Source organism: Protomyctophum parallelum (genome assembly GCF_964188405.1).
Source record: "Protomyctophum parallelum genome assembly, chromosome: 6".
NCBI lineage: Eukaryota > Metazoa > Chordata > Actinopteri > Myctophiformes > Myctophidae > Protomyctophum > Protomyctophum parallelum.
This window is the reverse complement of record NC_139701.1, coordinates 25,083,332-25,103,331: the sequence shown is the minus strand read 5'-3', so window position 1 is coordinate 25,103,331 and position 20,000 is coordinate 25,083,332. Positions and strand designations below refer to the sequence as shown.

The window sequence follows — 20,000 nt, the reverse complement described above, 5'->3', positions numbered from 1 at the left end:
AAAGGAGCAACTTGGACACTCAGGCATGAAGGAAGCATGAGTTCAAGTCCGTTGCTCTCCCCAAGTTGGCGGAGGGTGTGTAGAGCCCAGGATCACATTAGATAATTGACACAGGGGTGAAAAATGGGTTACAAAATTGTGGGATAAAAATTATAAATATTAAAAACAACACAGTCCAGCAACAGAACCGGTCCAAGCAGTGAGGAACCAGCGGTGGAAAGTTCTATACTCAAGTACAACGTCATGGTGTTTTTACTTTCCTTGAGCATTTCACACTTATTTATACTTCTACGTAACTAAATCTCAGAGTCAAATACTAATAGTTAGTTGTCTGGTTACTTTAAGATAGGTTACTTTGTAGGTTTTAGATTAGTAGTACAGCACATACATTAACCAAATGTTATACTTTATTTTTATTTTAAATATATTATTTAAGGCCTATATTAGTTTTTTTCTTCTTATATTAGTGGTATTGCTATTTTTAAGTAAAACAGTGCGAGTACTTCTTCCACCATTGTGAGGAACCACAGTCTCTCCTCTGCTCAGCTCATTCAGGGCCATTTGTGGCCCCTGAGGGTGCCAGAGGTCAAGGGGTCAAATGACATTGAATCAGCCAAAGTCAGCCCCAGGGATGGGAACTTAGTACTTAAAATGCCACCATGCCAATGGCCCATGGATGACCAATCCTGGCCCCAAAACGAAAATCACAACATGGAGGGTCGGGGGGTCAAACTGCTCCGTTGGAAGTTATTGGGGGGTGGAGGAGGGGAGGTAAGGTATGAGGGTCAAGTTGGGAATAGAGGTGGGTGGGGCACTGGGGCCACCATGGATGGACATGCTGTCACACAGCTGACAAAACAGTCAAAAGAATCCATTCCGAACATACAGTACGTGTCGACATATACTTAAGCCACACAGGTTAGCTCCGTCATCACGGACCCCCACCTGAAACTATTTCGTGCCAGTTATGCGTGTACGTTTTTTGCTCGGGATACCTTGATACAATGCCTAGGAATCGAAACTGGGAACCTGGCCCAAGTGGGCTCTCCACCCATTCAGCTACGGCCTTGTTAAAGTGGTGGAACTGATTTTGATTCACTCATTTTGCTGGGGACCACCTGAAACTCTCTCAAGGACCCCTGGGGTTCCCCAGACCCCACTTTGAGAACCCCTGGAATAATCACCGCAAAGGACATACAGTACTGTCATAAAAAACAACACACGTTTTACATGAACGTATATCCTTTGTGGCGAATAGGCTGACACAATCTGAGCCATAAAATTAGCCAGTCGGAGCAGAAAATCTGTATCAAAAGAAAGATCCAAGCCAGTGGACCACACACGTACACAAGCAGTTTAAAAAAGACTTTGGCTGGCCAGGCCAGCACAGGTGTGATATACTGAGGTAAAAACAAGGTCAGGCCCCCCCCTGGCTATTGTCATTGCTGTCGGAGCTTGGCAGGGGATGGGACGTGGGGATGAGGGATGCCAGTAAACTGGGACCACCCAGAGTTTGCTGTTACGACAACTGGCAACCACAAGCGGTATTAACACACCATCACAAACAAAGCACGTACACAAGGCCGGGTTCATGCGATACGTCGCACACGGGAGCGTACACAAGGCCGGGTTCATGCGATACACCGCACACGGAGCGAGTTACAGGAGTGAACTTTTACACTCCCAATTATGGCTGTGTGATCCTCGGCACATCCAAGCAAACATGAAAAAAGGGGGGCGTCTTCAAGCCAAACTCCGGTTGGGTGCAAGTGACTCTGCCCCAGAGGGCTTCCAGGTGCTCTGGCGCCTCACTGCCTCGCTCTGGCTCACTAGCATCAACACTCAAGCATCATTTATCCTTAGTTGGTGTCCTGTGACGAAAACAGCAGATCTACAGGCTCACAGCGCATTGTGAGCTTGTAGATCTGCAATTTTCAGCATGGTACAACAACCTATGATGGGAGCATAAATTGGGCATTAATGAGGTGCTGGGTGACACTATTTATGAGCCGCCAAGTGTCAACATTTGACAGATTATCACATTTCAACAATGTAACTGTATTTTATTAATTGATTATGTCAGACTACTGTATAAACAGGATACAACATGTCTGTTTTTACAATGTTACAAACTTACCATTTCTATTTCTTACAATAGAAATTACAATAACAAAAAAATTAAATGATATCCCATTACTCAACCCCAATACTTAAGACATTGTTTTGTTTTTACATAATCATAATAAAACTGAACATGCTCTGGCCTATTGGCTACATCTATACTTCCCAACCCTCGCCTTAAAGCTGACCTTTCCGGGTCTCAAGTGCCTGCTTGCTCAGGGGAGAGATTGAAATTTGATCTCCAGCAAGTAGCACTTGTTGTAAAGCAGTCGTGTCAAACCAGGAAGACACAGGATCTAAATGTCTCTCACTATGGTCACCTTCACATCAGGATCTTTTACTGCGATTAAAACGTATCCATATTGTCGGAAAGATTCGTTTGGCAGGTGTGATGGCTCATTCGAATTCTGGTGTGCAGCAAACGAATGCATTCTAGTTTTTTTGCAAAATAATTGGGGTTTCTCTTCACTTCCAAGCACACCCGACTTCGATTCACTGCAGGTGTGAATGCAATTCGTATAAAATAAAGGAAATGAAGTAAACAATGTGGCGGATGTCTGTCTGTGCCATGCGTAAATATGGATGGAGCACTGTCGCTGTGTGTGGGGAGTGGGTACTTTCATCTCATTTAAAAAATAACTGTAGCTAACGTGTGCATAATATTTTTTATCTGCATAATAATGTTATATGTTGATATTGTAAACATCGTATTCATTTTACACTGTCTGTCTCACACACGTGCAGTAACGTCCAGTAAGTATTAATTTTATGTTTTTATCACCATAGATTTCACTGTTGTTTAAACATTGAACGTATTTATAAAGTGCAGTTCTCTGCTGCGCTTGACGCAACAGTGTGAACGCAAACGCAGCAAATAAAAAAAATGCTAAAATGATGCAACTTCACCACCCAATGGCATCGAGTATACCAAAGTATAGGGGAGAAAATAGGGAGACCAAATACAAAAACCCCACCACACACAAGTCATAATGGTCAGGTACACCTGATTCATACGTGCCAGACGCCAAAGCAACAGAGACCGGGCAGGAATAGAACGATCATGCAAAGTTGCAAACACACACAGACAGGGAATAGATGCAAAGAAGGATAGACCGGGAAGAAGAAGAAGGAGGTAGTGGAACAAGTGGGAGAATATGAGCTGGCAGGTAAGAGACGAGACCAGACAAGCCCCGCAGTGTAGAGGAGCAAGCAACAGTGACCTGTCACCACCAATCATGGCATTCCTCTCACTCACACACACACACACACACACACACACACACACACACACACACACACACACACACACACACACACACACACACACACACACACACACACACACACACACACACACACACACACACACACACACACACACACACACACACACACACACACACAGAGGTTAGAGGGGGTTTGACAAAACTCTTGCTCACTGGTGTCTGGCCTGGAAAATCTTGAAGGCTCTCAGAACCAGACAGACACACAGACACAGACACACACCCTCTTGCCGGTGAAGCAGTGTTACCCTATAATGAGGGAGACAGCCCAGACTGCACCTTAATCACATGATTATGTCTTCTCATTTCTCTGCCCTGGAATTATGGAAAACCGAGTGTGAGGACCTGAGCAGGGGAATTCACACACACATTATTTACCCAGAGCTCGCACACTGACGATTCACGCTGCGGATCCAAAAATGCCAGATGTGGGTAAACTTCCAAAAACTGTGACGAAATCTCAGAAGAGAAGGCATCTGCCACAGTGGAGGGGTAATTGTTGATACAAGGAAAATTGCTGAATATCTTGGTGGAAAACAGTACAGTTAGCAATACATGTTCAGTGCTTTATTTAACTCTTCTTTTACTGAAACACGCACATATTTTAACTGTAATTCTATAAAGACAGGCTTTTTGTTTGGGATGAAGTGTAAAATACCCACCAACAACTCAACAAAGTATTACAACTAATTAGAGTGCTCTTGGTAGGCACTCAAGAGATTCTTACTAGCGCCATCGCCGCCATGCCTCATAAATTATACTCCCACGCATATACATAGCAATCTACAAGCTCGCATCGATACGCGTTGTGAGCTTTATAGTCTAATTTTGGCACTGTGCACCTCCGTACGACTCAGCAATGGCATGAATCAGGATTTCGCTAGCTATTCCCCCAACTAACTGGCATCTCACCCAAGCCCCCAGAGCGGCTGGCCAATGTTGTAGCCGCCGAGACGTAGTGGTCAAAGCTGGAACTGCAGGTGGCCCAAAATGTCCCTCATTTTGGACAACAAATGTTGAAAAAATGCGGAAGTAGAGTGCTCCGGGTGCTTCAAAACGCTATGGCGCAACTTCCATTGAAATGAATAGCAGGGGACGGGGCTGTCGCTCCCGGTCCGCTCTCTATCCTTTAGAACTATGACCTGTGGCACCAGATAATAACTATCAAGGATTCACATACGTAGCACCACACGGCCCCACCTTAAACTGTGATTATGCCGCCTATCAGCAAGGACCCACCTGCTTTCCCCAAAGGTGTTGTTAAAAAGAAAAAACAGGGACCAGTTTTAAATACTGAGACAACTATGTTGCACATTAAGCAAATCACCTGTACCCTCCCCCCCCCCCCCCCCCCTCCCGACTCTCGACCCCCGACCCACAGTTTGAGAACCACTGTTCTAGGCCATTCGAGCGGTGCATTAATACAGAGGTTCTCAACGTTTTTGGCTGGGGACCCCCGGAAATGCTTTGGCCATGCCTCGCAAACCCCTGCCCCGCCCCCCTCCCCACCAGCAATACAAACTGACTGAAATATATCATAAATTAATATTGAAACCAGATATAATCATTAACCCATTTACTGCTATCATTTATTGAAAAATTAGGACCTAATTCACGCTAAACTGACTGAAATATATCATAAATGAATATTGAAACCAGATATAATCATTAAGGAAAGTTTATGCATGCACTGTGTGTGTACTATGTAAACTCTTAATTTCCATTTTCCAGCCATTCAGTTGCAAAAAGAAAATACGAAATATATATACTAGACCTGTTCGTGCCCTTCGGCCACCGCCCTACTTGAGAACAATGGGCACCTAATAATACCCATTGTCGAGGATGGGAGGAGGAAGGAGCTGCTTGATTAGTGAGCTCCCCAAAGTTGGACATGATAAGTTAAAATAACCACGGAAAAACAGATTCAAAATGGAAAAGGTATGACACGAAATGAGTGGTGAACGACAAGGAAGCCGTAGGATAACTCAAAGTTATAAAGCAGATAAACAAACTAAAGAAAACGACGACGGGAGTGGAGTGAAAGAAAACACCGACAGCATGGTGGAGAACTGCGCCGAAGTCATACGGGCCGGGCTCGCTGAAATCACCAAAGAGCTAAAGACTTTTAAAGAAGGCATACAACAGGAGCTGGCTAAGTTTAAAGAAGAACTGAAGAGGGAAATGAAGGAAGAATTCGCAAACTATCGTGTAATAGTGGACCGGGAGCTACAACGACAAGACGAGGAGGTGACGGAGCAGAAGACGAACATGGCCGAGGCGCAGACACGGATATCAGAGGTGGAGGACGGGAGCGACCGAGGCCATGATGACACTGGTGGACCAGATTGAACAACTACAAGAAAGACAATTGAATGCCGAGGCCAGATCAAGACGGAATAATATTCGTGTATTCAACTGCCCAGAAAATAGTGAACAAGGGACCACTGTAATTCAATATTTGGAACAGCTGTTTCGCACAGAGCTTGAGCTACCAGCAGGGACTCAGCTCCAGCTACAGAGGGCACACCGTGCACTGTCTCAGAAACCTACTCACCCGTCTGCAACACCACGATCCATTGTGGCAAACTTTCTTCAATTCGAGATGAAGTTATTGGTGCTGAGAAAAGCCTGGGAGGCGAAAATACAAATAGGAGACAAACAGCTCGGTTTCGATCACGATTACCCACCCGAAGTTGTGAAGAAGAGAAAGGACTATATTCCGTTCAAAAGAAGGTTGAAAGCAAAAGGAATCCGGTTCCAGACGCCGTTCACGAAGATGAGGATACAGTGGCCTGACGGTGAGAAGACGTACAGAAGTGCGGAGGACGTCGCCCAGGCCATGGAGGAGAGAGGCTATATGGAAGGAGAATCCAGCCGCGACTCGGCAGCGGGACCCGGCGCATCGGCGGAGGTGGAGGCGGAGGGCTCGGGAGTCGCGGGGGTGGAGAGAGAGCGGCGACGAGCTGAAGGGGGACAACGGTGGGAGCCGGAGGGGAGGAAGGTGGAAAAGAGGCGAGGAGCGGCGTGGAGAGCTAAGGACAGCCTACGAATGTTTATGAGGAAATAGGACGTGATTTCTGCTGTGAAAAGAGGTAACATAGAGTTGGGTTGAATGAGGGAGGGGGGTAAATAGGCGAAGAAGGGCTTTTTCTGTTTGGTTTTATTTTTAAGAAAGAAAGAAAGGAAGGAAAAGAAAGATAAATGGATATACAGAGGGTGCCATATATATAACACTTTGGTTCATTTCTAAGTAAGATTGAAACCCCATATATATTGTTTTATTTGTACATAACCAACTCTTTGTAGGGAATATGTTAACTAGGGCTTCATTAATATTTTTTTACATTTAAATGTACCAACTGGAGGGGTTTGCTTAATTAGGTAGGGAATGGCTAGGCACTGGGGAAACTCACAGGTTGAGATTAGTACTAGTTTGTCTAGGTAGGGGCCCTCGTGCAAGACGGGGACTGTCCCCTCACCCCTATATGAGGGTTTAAGGGTCACGGATGTTTGGTGTTTGGAAGCTATGTGTGTGTTTTGTGTTTTATGTTTTTTTTTATCGACAAGCGGATGCAAATACTGTAATGTAACTAGGCAGGAAACAAATATGAAGGGAACCATAAGGAATAACAATGTCTAATAGGTTGGGGATAATGTCGCTGAATGTAAATGGGTTGAATTCACCAGTTAAGAGAAAAATGGTCATGACAAAATTGAAAAAAGAAAAAATGCAGGTCTTTTTTCTACAAGAAACTCATCTAAACAAAACGGAGCATGATAAACTAAAAAGGTTTGGTTATAGGAACTCATATTATAGTTCATACAAAAACGGGAAAAGAAGAGGAGTTATAATAATACAGTCAACTTTGATTTTGAAAAGGAGATTAAAGATAAAGAAGGGAGGTACATTATTGTGAAGGGGAGAATAGATAATGAACCGGTAACTTTAGTAAACATATATGCACCGCCAGAAAGTGACAAGAAGTTTTTAAAGACATGTTTGACGTTATAGCTGTGGAAACAAAGGGTATTTTGATTGCAGGAGGGGACACAAATGTGGTTTTATGTGATAAAAAAGATACAAGTAAGAAAAGAAGCAAGACACATTTAGCTAAGTTTGTAAACACGTCATTGAGTGAGATGGGGCTGGTAGATATATGGAGAAGACTCCACCCGACAGATATGGACTTCACCCATTACTCTGCTGCACATAAAGTCCATTCTAGGATCGACCAATTTTTTGTGAATAAGGGTGATAGTTACAGAGTTAAGGAATGTGAGATAGGAGGGGCAGATCTATCGGACCACAACCCACTGCTTTTGAAAATTGGTTTAAATAATAGGAAGAGGCAGACAGCGTGGAGACTTAATATGGGTATGTTGAACAGTGAAGTGAGAAAAGAGAAAGTCAGGACAGATTTGAATACATACCTTGAGGAAAATAACAATGGGGAAGTGGATCCGACTATAGTATGGGACGCTATGAAAGCTGTCATGAGAGGTAAATTGATAGTGGAGACTGCATTAATGAAGAAGGCTAAACTAATAACTTATAAGAAAGATAATGAAGATTTAAGGGCATTGGAACAGGAATACCAGATGACAAAAAATGAGGAAATATATAAAAATATTAAAGACTTGAAAATTAAAATAAAGGAGGCCCAATTAGACGAAATTGAAAGGAAAAGTAAATATGTAAAACAAAACTATTATGAGGCCGGGGCAAGGGCCACTAAATTATTGGCTAAACGTATGCGTAAGCAACAGACATTGAGCAATATTAGCAAAATCAGAGACCCTAAAACCAAGAAATTAACAACTGAACCAGAGGAAATAGAGAGTTTTTAAACAGTACTATGAGGAGCTCTATAATACACAGCCCGAACAGGCAGAGGAAGAAGAAATGAAAACATATTTAGATCAGCTGGACCTGCCAAATATAGGGGCAATGCAGAACCGTATAATAACAGCTAATATTACAGCAGACGACATTATGGAGGCAATTAGTTCCTTTAAAAATAATAAATCACCAGGAAGTGATGGGTTCCCTGTGGAGTGGTACAAAATGTTCAGAGAAGAGTTGATACCTATGCTGGTAGCATCCTTTAATTGGACCCTAAACAAACATAAAATACCACCATCTTGGTCCGAAGCAATAATCTCAGTGATACCAAAGCCAGGAAGGGATAAAGAGCAATGTGGGAGCTATAGACCCATATCCATTTTGAATGTGGACTATAAAATTTACACCAAGATTATATCTAGAAGGTTAGCGAACATAGCCAACGAGCTTTTGGACGAGGATCAGACAGGCTTCATAGTCAGTCGCCAAACTCATGACAAAGTAAGGAGAACTATACACGTTGTAGATCAAGCACAGAGAACTAAAACAAGCACTCTATTAGTGAGTGTTGATGCAGAGGCTGCATATGATAGGGTCAATTGGAGGTTCCTTTACGCTGTATTGACAAGATTTGGGTTCAATAAGAAAGCATTACAATGTGTAAAAACATTATACCAACAACCTACGGCTAGAATTAAAGTGAATGGGAGCTTGTCTGGGAAATTCAACCTACAACGATCGACTAGGCAAGGATGCTGTCTTTCGCCTACGTTGTTCGCGTTTTTTATTGAACCCTTAGCACAAGCCGTGAGAGATAATGAAGGTATACAAGGGGTGACGGTAAACGGTAGCGAACACAAGATAGGACTTTTTGCCGATGATGTAATTGCCTTCCTCCAGAAACCAAATGACTCACTCCCCATTTAAGCAAGGTATTAGAAGAATTTGGTCGTTTGTCAGGGTACAAGATCAACATAGCCAAAACACAGATTTTGACTTTAAACTATGCTCCAAATGCATCTATAAGGGGAGCCTTCAACTTTAATTGGGAACAAAAAAGTATTAAATATTTGGGTATAAACATAACAAAAAATGTGTCCACACTATATAAAGCCAACTACGAAAAATTAAATCAGGAGATAAAAAAAGATATTGAAAGATGGGCTACTTTGCCACTAGACCTGAACTCAAGGTTGGTGGCAGTTAAAATAAATGTATTATCCAGATTGCTCTTTCTATTCCAGTCCTTGCCTGTAGAGGTCCCACAAGGGCAATTTATTACATGGGACAGAATGATCTCTAGGTTTGTCTTCCCAACCTAAAAATTTACTATTATTCGGCCCAGTTACGGTATGTAGGATGTTGGTGTAAACCAGATTATATAGCAAAATGGAAATATATGGAAAAGGAATTCAACAAACATCCCATTCAGAATATTATAGGAGACAAGGAGAAGTTTAAGAAAATAAAACACTGTATGGATCCAATCACCCTATTTACACTGGAGATCTGGTTTAAAATAGTAAAAAATTATAAGTTAGAAGTGGATATAAAGATTTTAAAATGGATGGCATTTGATAGTTCATTTAAACCTGCAGGGTATGATAAGGAATTTAAAATATGGAGTAATAGAGGAATGGTATTGTCCAAATTATTAAAAATATATACAAGGGGAATAAGATTCGAATTATATCAGCAATATATACAACTCTGATGAGTCATTCAACGGAATACATTAAAAAGAAATGAGAAGCAGAACTAAACATAGAAATTACAGAAAAAGATTGGACACATATGTGGAGTATGCACCAATCAACTACCAATTCACGGATATGGAGGGAATTCTCTTGGAAAAATCTATGCAGATTTTTATAACACCAAGAATCAAGAGTAAACAGTTGAAGCAACAGATACAATGTTGGAGAGGTTGTGGGGATGTAAATGTGGATCACTCACATGTGTTTTGGAAATGTCCCAAAATGGATGATTTTTGGAAGATGAAACATGATCAGATATATAATTATTCAAATATTCAAATATTGGAATATGAGGTGCCTATGAAGTGTGATGTTCTGTATTTAGGAAACTTGATGGGGGGTAAGATTCGAGGAGAGGATAAATACTTGGTAAACTTTTTGTTGGCTGCAGGAAAGAAAGCTATCACAAGAAAATGGGGACAGATGGAGCCTCCAACACAGGGGCAATGGGAGGACTTGATTCAGGAGATACATTTCATGGAGAAGCTGACACACCGTCTGAGACTACAGGAAGAAAAAATTGAGGACAAATGGTATAAATGGACAATATTTAAGAGTATGGGGGAATGAGAGTCAATAGTAAATGCCTAGATACATTTATGTAACAAATTTGAAATGCAATGTCGATGTCTTTTTCTTTTTCTGTTCTCTTTTGTTTTTTCTTTTCTTTGTATGTTTGTGGTGTTGTTGTGTACTGTACGTTTTTTGTCTGTCCTGTAAAACTAATACAAATTTAAGTTAAAAATAAATAAATAATACCCATTGTCATAGCACCCGTTTTAAGAGTCTGTGTCCCTTTTGTGCCCATACTGTATATGGAGATCTGTATCTGCCTGGCTGCCTGTGTGTGAAGAGGGCAAACTGATTGACTGTGAAAAATTTACTGGTTATTAAGTAATCATCATTTTTAGGTGTGGGGTTGCCATGGCAATCAATTGACTGAGACAGAGGCTGGGAATTGCACAGGTGAGGGGACTTAGACTCATTAGGCCTACTGGCAGAGCCTGAGCAGAGCCTTTTGTGGTTGTTCTGGAGAACCGTGGGTCCGACCGACTCGATACCAGGCACTGTGGGGGTGTGGAATGTGTGTGCTGTCTGTGGGGAAAACTATTCTCGAGTTGTGCATTACAACCGTACATGCACGCACGCAGACACATGTCTGAATTTATAGTAGGAAGGATATACAGTATATATAATATATATAATTTGGGGACCCCCCCCCCCCCCCAAAAAGAAATATTGTCTACCCCCCCCCCCCCCCCCCCCCCCCGAGGGGTCGCGACCCTGAGAACCCCCTCATTAATATACACTACAGAGCAAGAAACTGTGTCACACTGCAGCCCATGTCTGCATGCATGGGTGGGCCCACTGGCCCTGCTTGGAACTTAATGAGGAACACAGAGAAATGTGCAATGTTATGTCAACAGAGAAAATAAGTAACACAGGTGACCTTATTGTGAAAACTAAGTCTTATGTGTGGCTTTTAGCAGACTCGCAAGTCGCTCTCTGAACACCTCGCTCAACTGGAGAGACTGGTGACAATCTCCCAGCCTTCGTTGCTAAAACCGGCTGGAAACAATTAAGAGTATAAAAACACTAGGGAATGATGTAGATCTCGGGATCCACATAGAAACGTCTCTTGGACTTGCAGTGGGTGACGTCGTCGTCACTCGTCTAATGCTGTATCTGTGATGTATGATATCTAATCTGGATAGTTTTAGCGTGACCACATTGACAATGACATGAAATTTAATCTTTCAAAAATATACACGTAAAACATGTAAAAGTGAGTCATGGTACTTGGGGCCTACTGGCAGTGTGCATACAAGGTTTGGCATTGATCGGTTCAGCAGTTTGCGAGATTAGCTCCAGACATACAGACACACACACACACACACACGCACACACACACACACACGCTGTTCTATTGGGTCGGTGATGTGATTGGTTTCCAATAGTAGGCATAGGTTGGTTAAGGGATCTGCTCTCAACGCCTACATTGCATTTAGATTTCTCCAGACATACTGGGTGGAGAAATGCGAGACTTTTAGGCTGTGCGATTTAAATGACAAAAGGCAGCGACATTATTATTCCGTAAACGTGTGTGACATGCTGTACAAAATAATATAATTATTCATTAGTTCTGAACTTCTGACCTGTGGGAAAAAAACAATTCCACAACATGATGAAAACTCAAATTCAGCAGTCCAAAAGGGTCATCCGGGACCGCCGGCAGTCCGCGACCCACACACACACACACACACACACACACACACACACACACACACACACGCACGCACACAGTGTAGGAGGCATTAAATAACAAGTGTTCTGTGGTTCCCAGAATGAGAGTCAGCAGTCAGCGGTGAGAGGAGCAGAGGGCGGTGGAGTGGAGCGGTGGAGCCCAGAGCTGTGTCGACTCACTGTCTAATCAACTGTAATCTCATTAGACCTTTTACAGGCCTGGACGTAGAGGAGGAGGAGGAACTCCACCAACAACCAGGACACATGTGGAAAAACACTGCCTCATAAAGAGAACATTATAGGTGGCACACACACACACCAAAACCAACGGGGGAAAAACTCCCCTGGCACGCAAATGCCCAGAAAGGGGTCACAGAGTCATGGCCGATGGCCTCGTCTCTGCCGACACACACACACACACACACACACACACACACACACACACACACACACAGACTCACACAGTGGTGTCACGCTCGTAGAACGCAGTACCACACTGTGGTACCAGTAAGTTTTTGACGTGGACGCGCAGGGACAGAACGGTGCCGAATTCAAATATCTACTACTTTGCATAACAACAGCTTTAACTGTTTATACGCGAGCGCACGTAGCCTATATGGTAAGCATGCACACTTATAGCAGTAGGCTATGGCTCCAGTATAGGCTACTGCTGCTGTGGTGTTCTGCAGAATCTGCACACAAGAAGAATGCCTCCTCCTCCATCAAAGAACAGATTAATTCGTCCAAAGCAAACTTTTAGTTTTGCACTAGTGCAGAAAAGATGTTTGTCTGACTATTTTAAGTCTACTTTTGTGTTTGTGTGTCTAAAACTCTCATACACTATTTAACAATAGGCTTAGGCTATGCAGCTGTTCTGTGTGACGTCACGCGCACGCACGGGCATGCGTGCGCGTGACGTTCTATGGTACCAGAAAAATAAATCACCATGACACCACTGCGTGTGTGCGTGCGTGTGTGTGTGCGTGCACAGAACAGGATCACCACTGAAGCCTCCGGCGTATGACAGTGTGTAAATTAGGCAGTAATGAGGTACTGGGCAACTGGGCATGTCGCTTCAAAGTGGCATTACAATATTTTAAGTGTCAATATTTGATAGGTGGTCACATTCTTCTCACTATGCAACTCCATCTTTTATGGATTTAAGTTAAATAAGAGTGTGTGTGTGTGTGTGTGTGTGTGTGTGTGTGTGTGTGTGCGCACAGTGGTGTCACGCTCGTAGAACGCAGTACCACACCGTGGTACCAGTCATTTTTTGACATGCATGTGCACACGCAGGGACGGAACCAGATGATTAACAGAAACAGGAGAGACAGTTTGGGAAAAGAAACGTTGTCCCTTGTTACAATACAATAAAAGTAAAGAATATTTTTTAAATCCCAATACTTAAGATCGCGTTTCCCCTATTAATTTAACAAAATGCTTCCCTGGCTGGCACACAATGTCCAGTGGGGTCACGGTCCGTCCCCTGACGACTCAACCTCCATGGGAAATACAGAGGAGGCGAGGAAGAGAGAAGTGTGAGTGTGTGTGTAGAGGGGGCAGGAAAGAATAGGCCTGGACTCGCTAGAAAAACAATCCCAGTGGAGAGCAGTAAGTATGTGCTTGCCAGTGTGCGGGCAGAGAAGAGAAGGCTGTAATGAGGGGGTTCCGTGACACCGGCCGATGTCAGCCAGACGGCCAGGAAAGGGGGGGGGGGGGTGCACCGACAACAATATGATGTCATCAAAGAGGGCCGGCGTGACTCATCGACCTCAGACGGAGGGAGGAGCGGAGGAATTTTAATGAGATGCTTTTTTACATGAGGAAGCCATAAACAGCATTCCTCCTTCTCTCGGGAGAAATACATCAACTAACTGAGATGAACTGAGATGATCGCAAAAAAGGGGGGAAAACGCCACAAAGACATTCATCTAAAAAGGGAATAAATTGGACTGAAATCCATTTAACCAAAAGACTCGGACCTAATTAATGGGCTTTGTTTGGCATTCGTTTGCTTGATAGAATGTGCTGGATGGGGAGGTAATGGTGAGGAGGAATAAGATTGAAAGGAGCTATAAAAAGAGCTTGAGAGCGAATAGAAGGCGAAAGTATGCCGTTGTATCAAGGCCCTATTATCAGAGGGGAAACAATGGCCTAATTCTATCCCTGAGAACCCAGTTGAGTTTCACCTCCCAACAACTCTACACAAAGACTCGTTCGCACTCTCCGTCTTTCACACACACACACACACACACACACACACACACACACACACACACTGTACAAATAAAACCCTGAGAATTAATTTTACTACTACTCAGAGTACAAACAAACGGGTTACTACAAATGGACCCATAAGTCTCCATTTTGGTTACATTTGTAGACTCTCAGAGTTACAGAACAAATGGATGGATTTTACTATGTACTACTGATGGGCCGTTATCGGCGTGAACGTGCTGCATTAACGCGAGACTATTATCGCACGATAAAAAAAAGAATCGCCGTTAATCTATTCTCAAAGTTGGGTCTGGGAGCTGGGTCTCACTCTGCACAGAGCCTCTGGGTCTGCAGCGGCCAGGAAGCTGTGTGTGTGTGTGTGTGTGTGTGTGTGAGAGAGAGGAGGCAGTCCAGGCGGAGCACTGCGACTGCACGTAGACAGTGCACTCTGTGTAGTCTGTGAGAGGGACAGTAAACAGTCAGCAACACGTTACATTTATAGTAAAGAAAGAGGCAGCGATGGGTCCATATCCATAACTTCTGGGACATACATTGCGCAAAATACTGTTAAACATGCATCCTCCTTGCTGTTGTGTGCTAAACTAAATTATCATACAGTACATGCATCACAACCACGGAACCACAACACCGCTTTGCCACATTTCGTGACTGTGAGAGGGAAACAAGCAACCAGGTCAATGAAAATGTTAACAGGCCAGATCAAGTCAGAAAATCCGACAAACATCATTGTCCAATGTTGTTTTAGAGCAGTGGTTCTCAAACATTTTCATGTCAAGGACCACCAATATTTTAACACACTTACAGATACAAAGTAGCTTATAATGACTAGACGTGGCAACACTGAACACTTCTACAAACTCACAATATGAAATATAAAAAAGGTAATAGGCTAGTTGTTTTGTTAATATCCCAGGCTCAAGGACTTACTTCTGGTCATTATGTAGGTAGCGTACACATATTTTGAATGCCTTCGGCAGAGTTCAAATGAGCTGTTTTAATCTAGATTAATCTAGATTAACGCAGTGAGATTAATCTAGATTAAAAAAAATGTAATCTATGCCCATTGTTCAGCACATTTTTATTATGGTAAACATTAGCGCACATGTATCAGGTTTAAAAAATGCGTCCTAGACTCCACAGCGTGGCTAATGGACGACTGCATTGACGAGAAGGCAACACTAAAAATTTAATGACAGAGAGCCATTATCATAAACCAGCGCTCGCACAAGGCAGGCCAGGCCGGGCTCTGCGGAGGGCCAGAATGATAATTGAAGACATCCAATGCGACCTCTCTTTCTAATTCTTTTCTGCCCCCCGCCCCCCCCCCCCCCAATCCCACGACCCCTGATCCCCCCCTGACCTGTCAGACAGTTCCTTAAGGCTTTTAACCAGGTCCCCCGCATGATAAATGCCACCGTGCTCCTATCTGCTCTGGATCTTTCTGTGAACAGAATACGACGAGGGGGGGACAAAGGGAGGGAAGACAAAACATCCACTGTAACGTGATCGGCGTGGAGGTGAGTCACTGCCCTCAGCCGAGCCCGTTGAGGAGGTCCACACAGCTCAGCCACAGCCCTGCATTCAGCGCCCCCCCCTCATCAAAAGACGTGCCGGGGGCCTCCTTGGAGAGTCACATGGTGACAGTGATGGCGACAGCTTGTAGATCGCCTATTTTTGACACCAGTGTACGAAGTATACTAAAAGTATATTTTTTCCCCTTTTCATTTTTCACAGGAATTCGTTTTTAAATAAACACGCTTATCGATTCATCAAAAAAGATCTATCGATAGATTTATCGCTAAGAACATAATCGATCAGACTAAAGCTAGTAGCTCACTGCTGCTAGGAGTGGTGGTGGTGAACTGGTGATGGTGGTCGGAGGGTGGGGGGTTCCGAGTCTTCCGACCCAGGCTACCAGCTTAACATTTTTCCCCTTTGGTTCCAACTGACACCTTTTTACTTAGCACCCGTCACCTTCTGTCGACACTACCCTGCCCTACCCCCCTCCCACGCACGCTACCCACGCTGCCCCCCCCGCACACACACACACACACACACACACACACACACACACACACACACACACACACACACACACACACACACACACACACACACACACACACACACACACACACACACACACACACACACACACACACACACACACACACACACACACACACACACACACACACACACACAGTCCCCTCCCTGTGCGTCCGTCACTCCTGACATGCGTTTCAGTCAGTCAGCAAGATCAGAGGGGAGCCGCAACAAAACCCTGTTGTGCATCTGTCGGGCCAAAGCCCCCCCCAGCCCATCTGACCAGCCTTTGACCAGATAAGAGCCTGTAAGAGGGAGGCAGGGGTTTCAGCTGGAATGCAGAATCCAAGCAATTGCTTCGACCCCTCTGGACGCGGGCAAAGGAAAAAACAGAAGGTGTCCGCGTAACAATAAAACGTGGTTGGGAGGCAGACAGCACAGTGGAGGGGTGGGGGGGGGGTCCCAGTGCATAGCTAACACGAGCAGTGAGGCAAGCCATCCCCAAGGAGCAGGACTTCTGTGGCTGGCTGGTGAACTGGCATGGCCCGGACCCAGAAATCTTTGATCTCTAGCTTTTTAATGTGCTGACATCTTCCACCTGCAACGCCACTGCGTCTCTCCCCATTCTCCCGCAAGCCGGCATAATGCCTTGAGATGGCAGTAAAGTCTTTATACGGCCAGGACATGACATGCTACACAACATTATCTGAGGAAATGGCAGGGGGGAAGGGGATTCAAATCTGAAACTGCTTTTGAATTAGGGCTGGGCAACATATCTATATTACATCGATATTGTGATGTTATACTAGATATCGTCTGGGATCTTTTTGCATACATCTGAAAACCGTGATATGGAAAAAGTGGCTAATTCGGCTATTTTTTGTTTTTAAAAACATTCATATTATCGTCACAATCCTTTTGATTTTGTCCATATCACCGAGCCCTATTTTGAATATGAATGCACTCCTGCTGCACTCGTATTCCACAATTACATAGATTCTGGTAAAAGAAGTGTTTTGATTTAAGAGGGCTGTGTGCGTTACAGGGAGAGTGAGTCTAGTCTAGAGTATAGATCATTGTTGTGTTTTCATCCTACTGACTGCAGAGAATCGTGACCAGCTGTCAATGCTAGCAGCGCTGAGGGACCAAATAATAGAGTAGTCACAAACATGCCCACCTCCCCTGACAAACAGGAGTTTTGTAGCGGAGAGGGAAATTCCACCGTGCCCGCTCCTTTGAAACAACCACAAGGCCCTCAGAAGTGATACCACGGTATCCCCCCCCCCCCAGTAGCCATTTACAGCAAGGGCCTGTGATCTTCGTACCTGCATGGCATGGCAGATACATTATCAGCACTTTGACATTCCACTGATCCTGCATGGAAGAACCTTGACATCTTTTCATCTCGGCTGGCTCGCCCTCCTTCCCTTTGTGTCAAGCTGGGCCTGGGCCGCATGGCAACAAGACACAATTTGCCACTGCGTTTGTTTGTTTGTTTTGTACAAAAAAAAGGGCCCTAGTGTGTGCAGGAGTATCTTACAATCGCTGGTTATCAACGTGGTCATAGAGGGGATCCCCCCATCTAAATGATTCATAATTATTAAATAACCAAAATGGACCCTTACACGTCCGGTAACTCAGTGTACAAATGGAACATGGTTTGATTTGTACACGCTCAGAGTGAAACAAATTACCACTGAGGATTTTACAGTGTACATTGGGGTCTCAGAGATACAAATGGTAAGTGTCTGTGGCCAAACACTGGTTTTCATGCAGAAGATTTTCTTTTTCTTTCCAAACTGTGAAACAGTGAGACAAAATCCTCTGCCTAAGTTGCTTGGCACCGTGCAAACCCCATAAATCTATGGCTCTGAAAACACCCACACCTAATGCCTTTCATTTACCAGGGAGAACTAAATAACTCCTTTCTATTCAGCCAAGTCCATTAGGTAGGTTATTAATCAGAGAATGCCATTGGACAAGGTCGGATATGAAGATCCACTCTGTCATTGTTTCGCAAATAGATAGACTTGTATTGATACCGCAAGGATGTCCTTGACATTAAAATCTTGGGTTGAGCATCACTGTTTTAGAATCTAAGATGCTTTGGAGATATTTACTACAACTACAACTGTAGATTCTATCAAGCATGTTGTTTATTTTGAGCAATACTAGTTTTTGCACTGCCGCCCTTATTATGTTTCCATGGCACAAAGTTTGTGTACCTCGTGGGGTGTCCAGTTTCAGAGAAATCCAGTGGCATGCAGAACAAAAGCCATTTGGATGTCATAACCAGCGCATGGAAGGGAACACAATAAAAAACTAGTCCAACACATGTTGTTATCATCAACGTTAGTATCAATGATTTTCAAAACCAACAACTTTGAACACATGATGAAAACAATTACAAAAGCAGACCTGCGTATTGACTTTCTCAGGGAGGAGTGCAGGTAAAGGAGAAAGAAAAAACATCAGGATTTGCTGAAGAAAAAAGAAACAGCAGCAAAGCAAGAGCTGTCATGACAACAACCTGGCAGCATCAGGCCATGGTCTCATCTTACACGTGGCTGTTTGAAGTACTGTATGCATTGAGCACAACACACCCACACATTTCATGTCAACCTGTGTTTTTCTCTCTGGCTACTGAAAGGACGGAGAAGACGATAATTCCCATTTCCGCATCGGTAAGTCATGCAGCTCTCCGCTTCTTAAACTGCCCTCAATAGATCCAAGCAAACAGCAATTTTCTACTTTGTTGCTCTAGTTAACTGTACCTTATGAATCAGGGCTGCAGCAGCTTAATGCAACTATAGCCCCACCCTACCCATTTCTCACACACTAAGACAAACTGCACAACAACAGTCCTTCTCAGTGAAAAACGGACTCTTGGCAGATGCCAACGTCAGCAAACTAAGAAAGCACAGACCCTTCTCTTACATGCTGGAGCCAGGCTGCAAAAAATAGGGAGGAATCATTTGTTGGCTCAACTCACAAATGTTCTCAATCACTGTTGTTCGTAAGACTGGGCCGCTAGTCAGCTGGCTGACTTTATGATCACTATTAACTGTTAATCTGGAGCAAAGACTAGAGGCACCAGTAATGCAACATGCTGATGTTAATCCACACAGATTTACTCTTGTTTTGTTTAAGCTTGACCCCAACCATGGGAACATGCATACACACTCACTGGCACATTTAAAAAATCACACACACACACAGTAGCTACTGACCCTGACTAAGGTGCTCTTGGCCTGGGCCCGCTGAGGCTGTGCTCCTGGGACACCCTGCTCCCTGGGTCCACTGCCCTGCACCCTGGCCCCGGCTCCTGATGTACCGTTGGCGACCACCGCGGTCCCAAGTCCGGCCCTCCGGGGTCTCTGCTTGATACCATCCAGCAGCCGCACAAGGAGGATGTTGCTGGGCAGCTCGTCCACGGCACACTCCACCAGCGTGCGGCACTCTGGGCAG

General features: G+C 44.1%; 1 protein-coding gene across 2 annotated transcripts in view; it reads right to left on the bottom strand.

Annotated features, from left to right (window-relative positions):
• The window catches only part of sh3rf1 (SH3 domain containing ring finger 1), a 77,884-nt gene that overhangs the window by 55,866 nt on the left and 2,018 nt on the right, over positions 1–20,000 (bottom strand). For both annotated transcript variants that reach the window (XM_083767355.1, XM_083767354.1), the window contains exon 2: positions 19,763–20,000. This exon is cut by the window's right edge and continues 288 nt beyond it. In XM_083767355.1, the coding sequence (XP_083623481.1) occupies positions 19,763–20,000 (238 nt within the window). The remainder of the gene's footprint in view (positions 1–19,762) is intronic.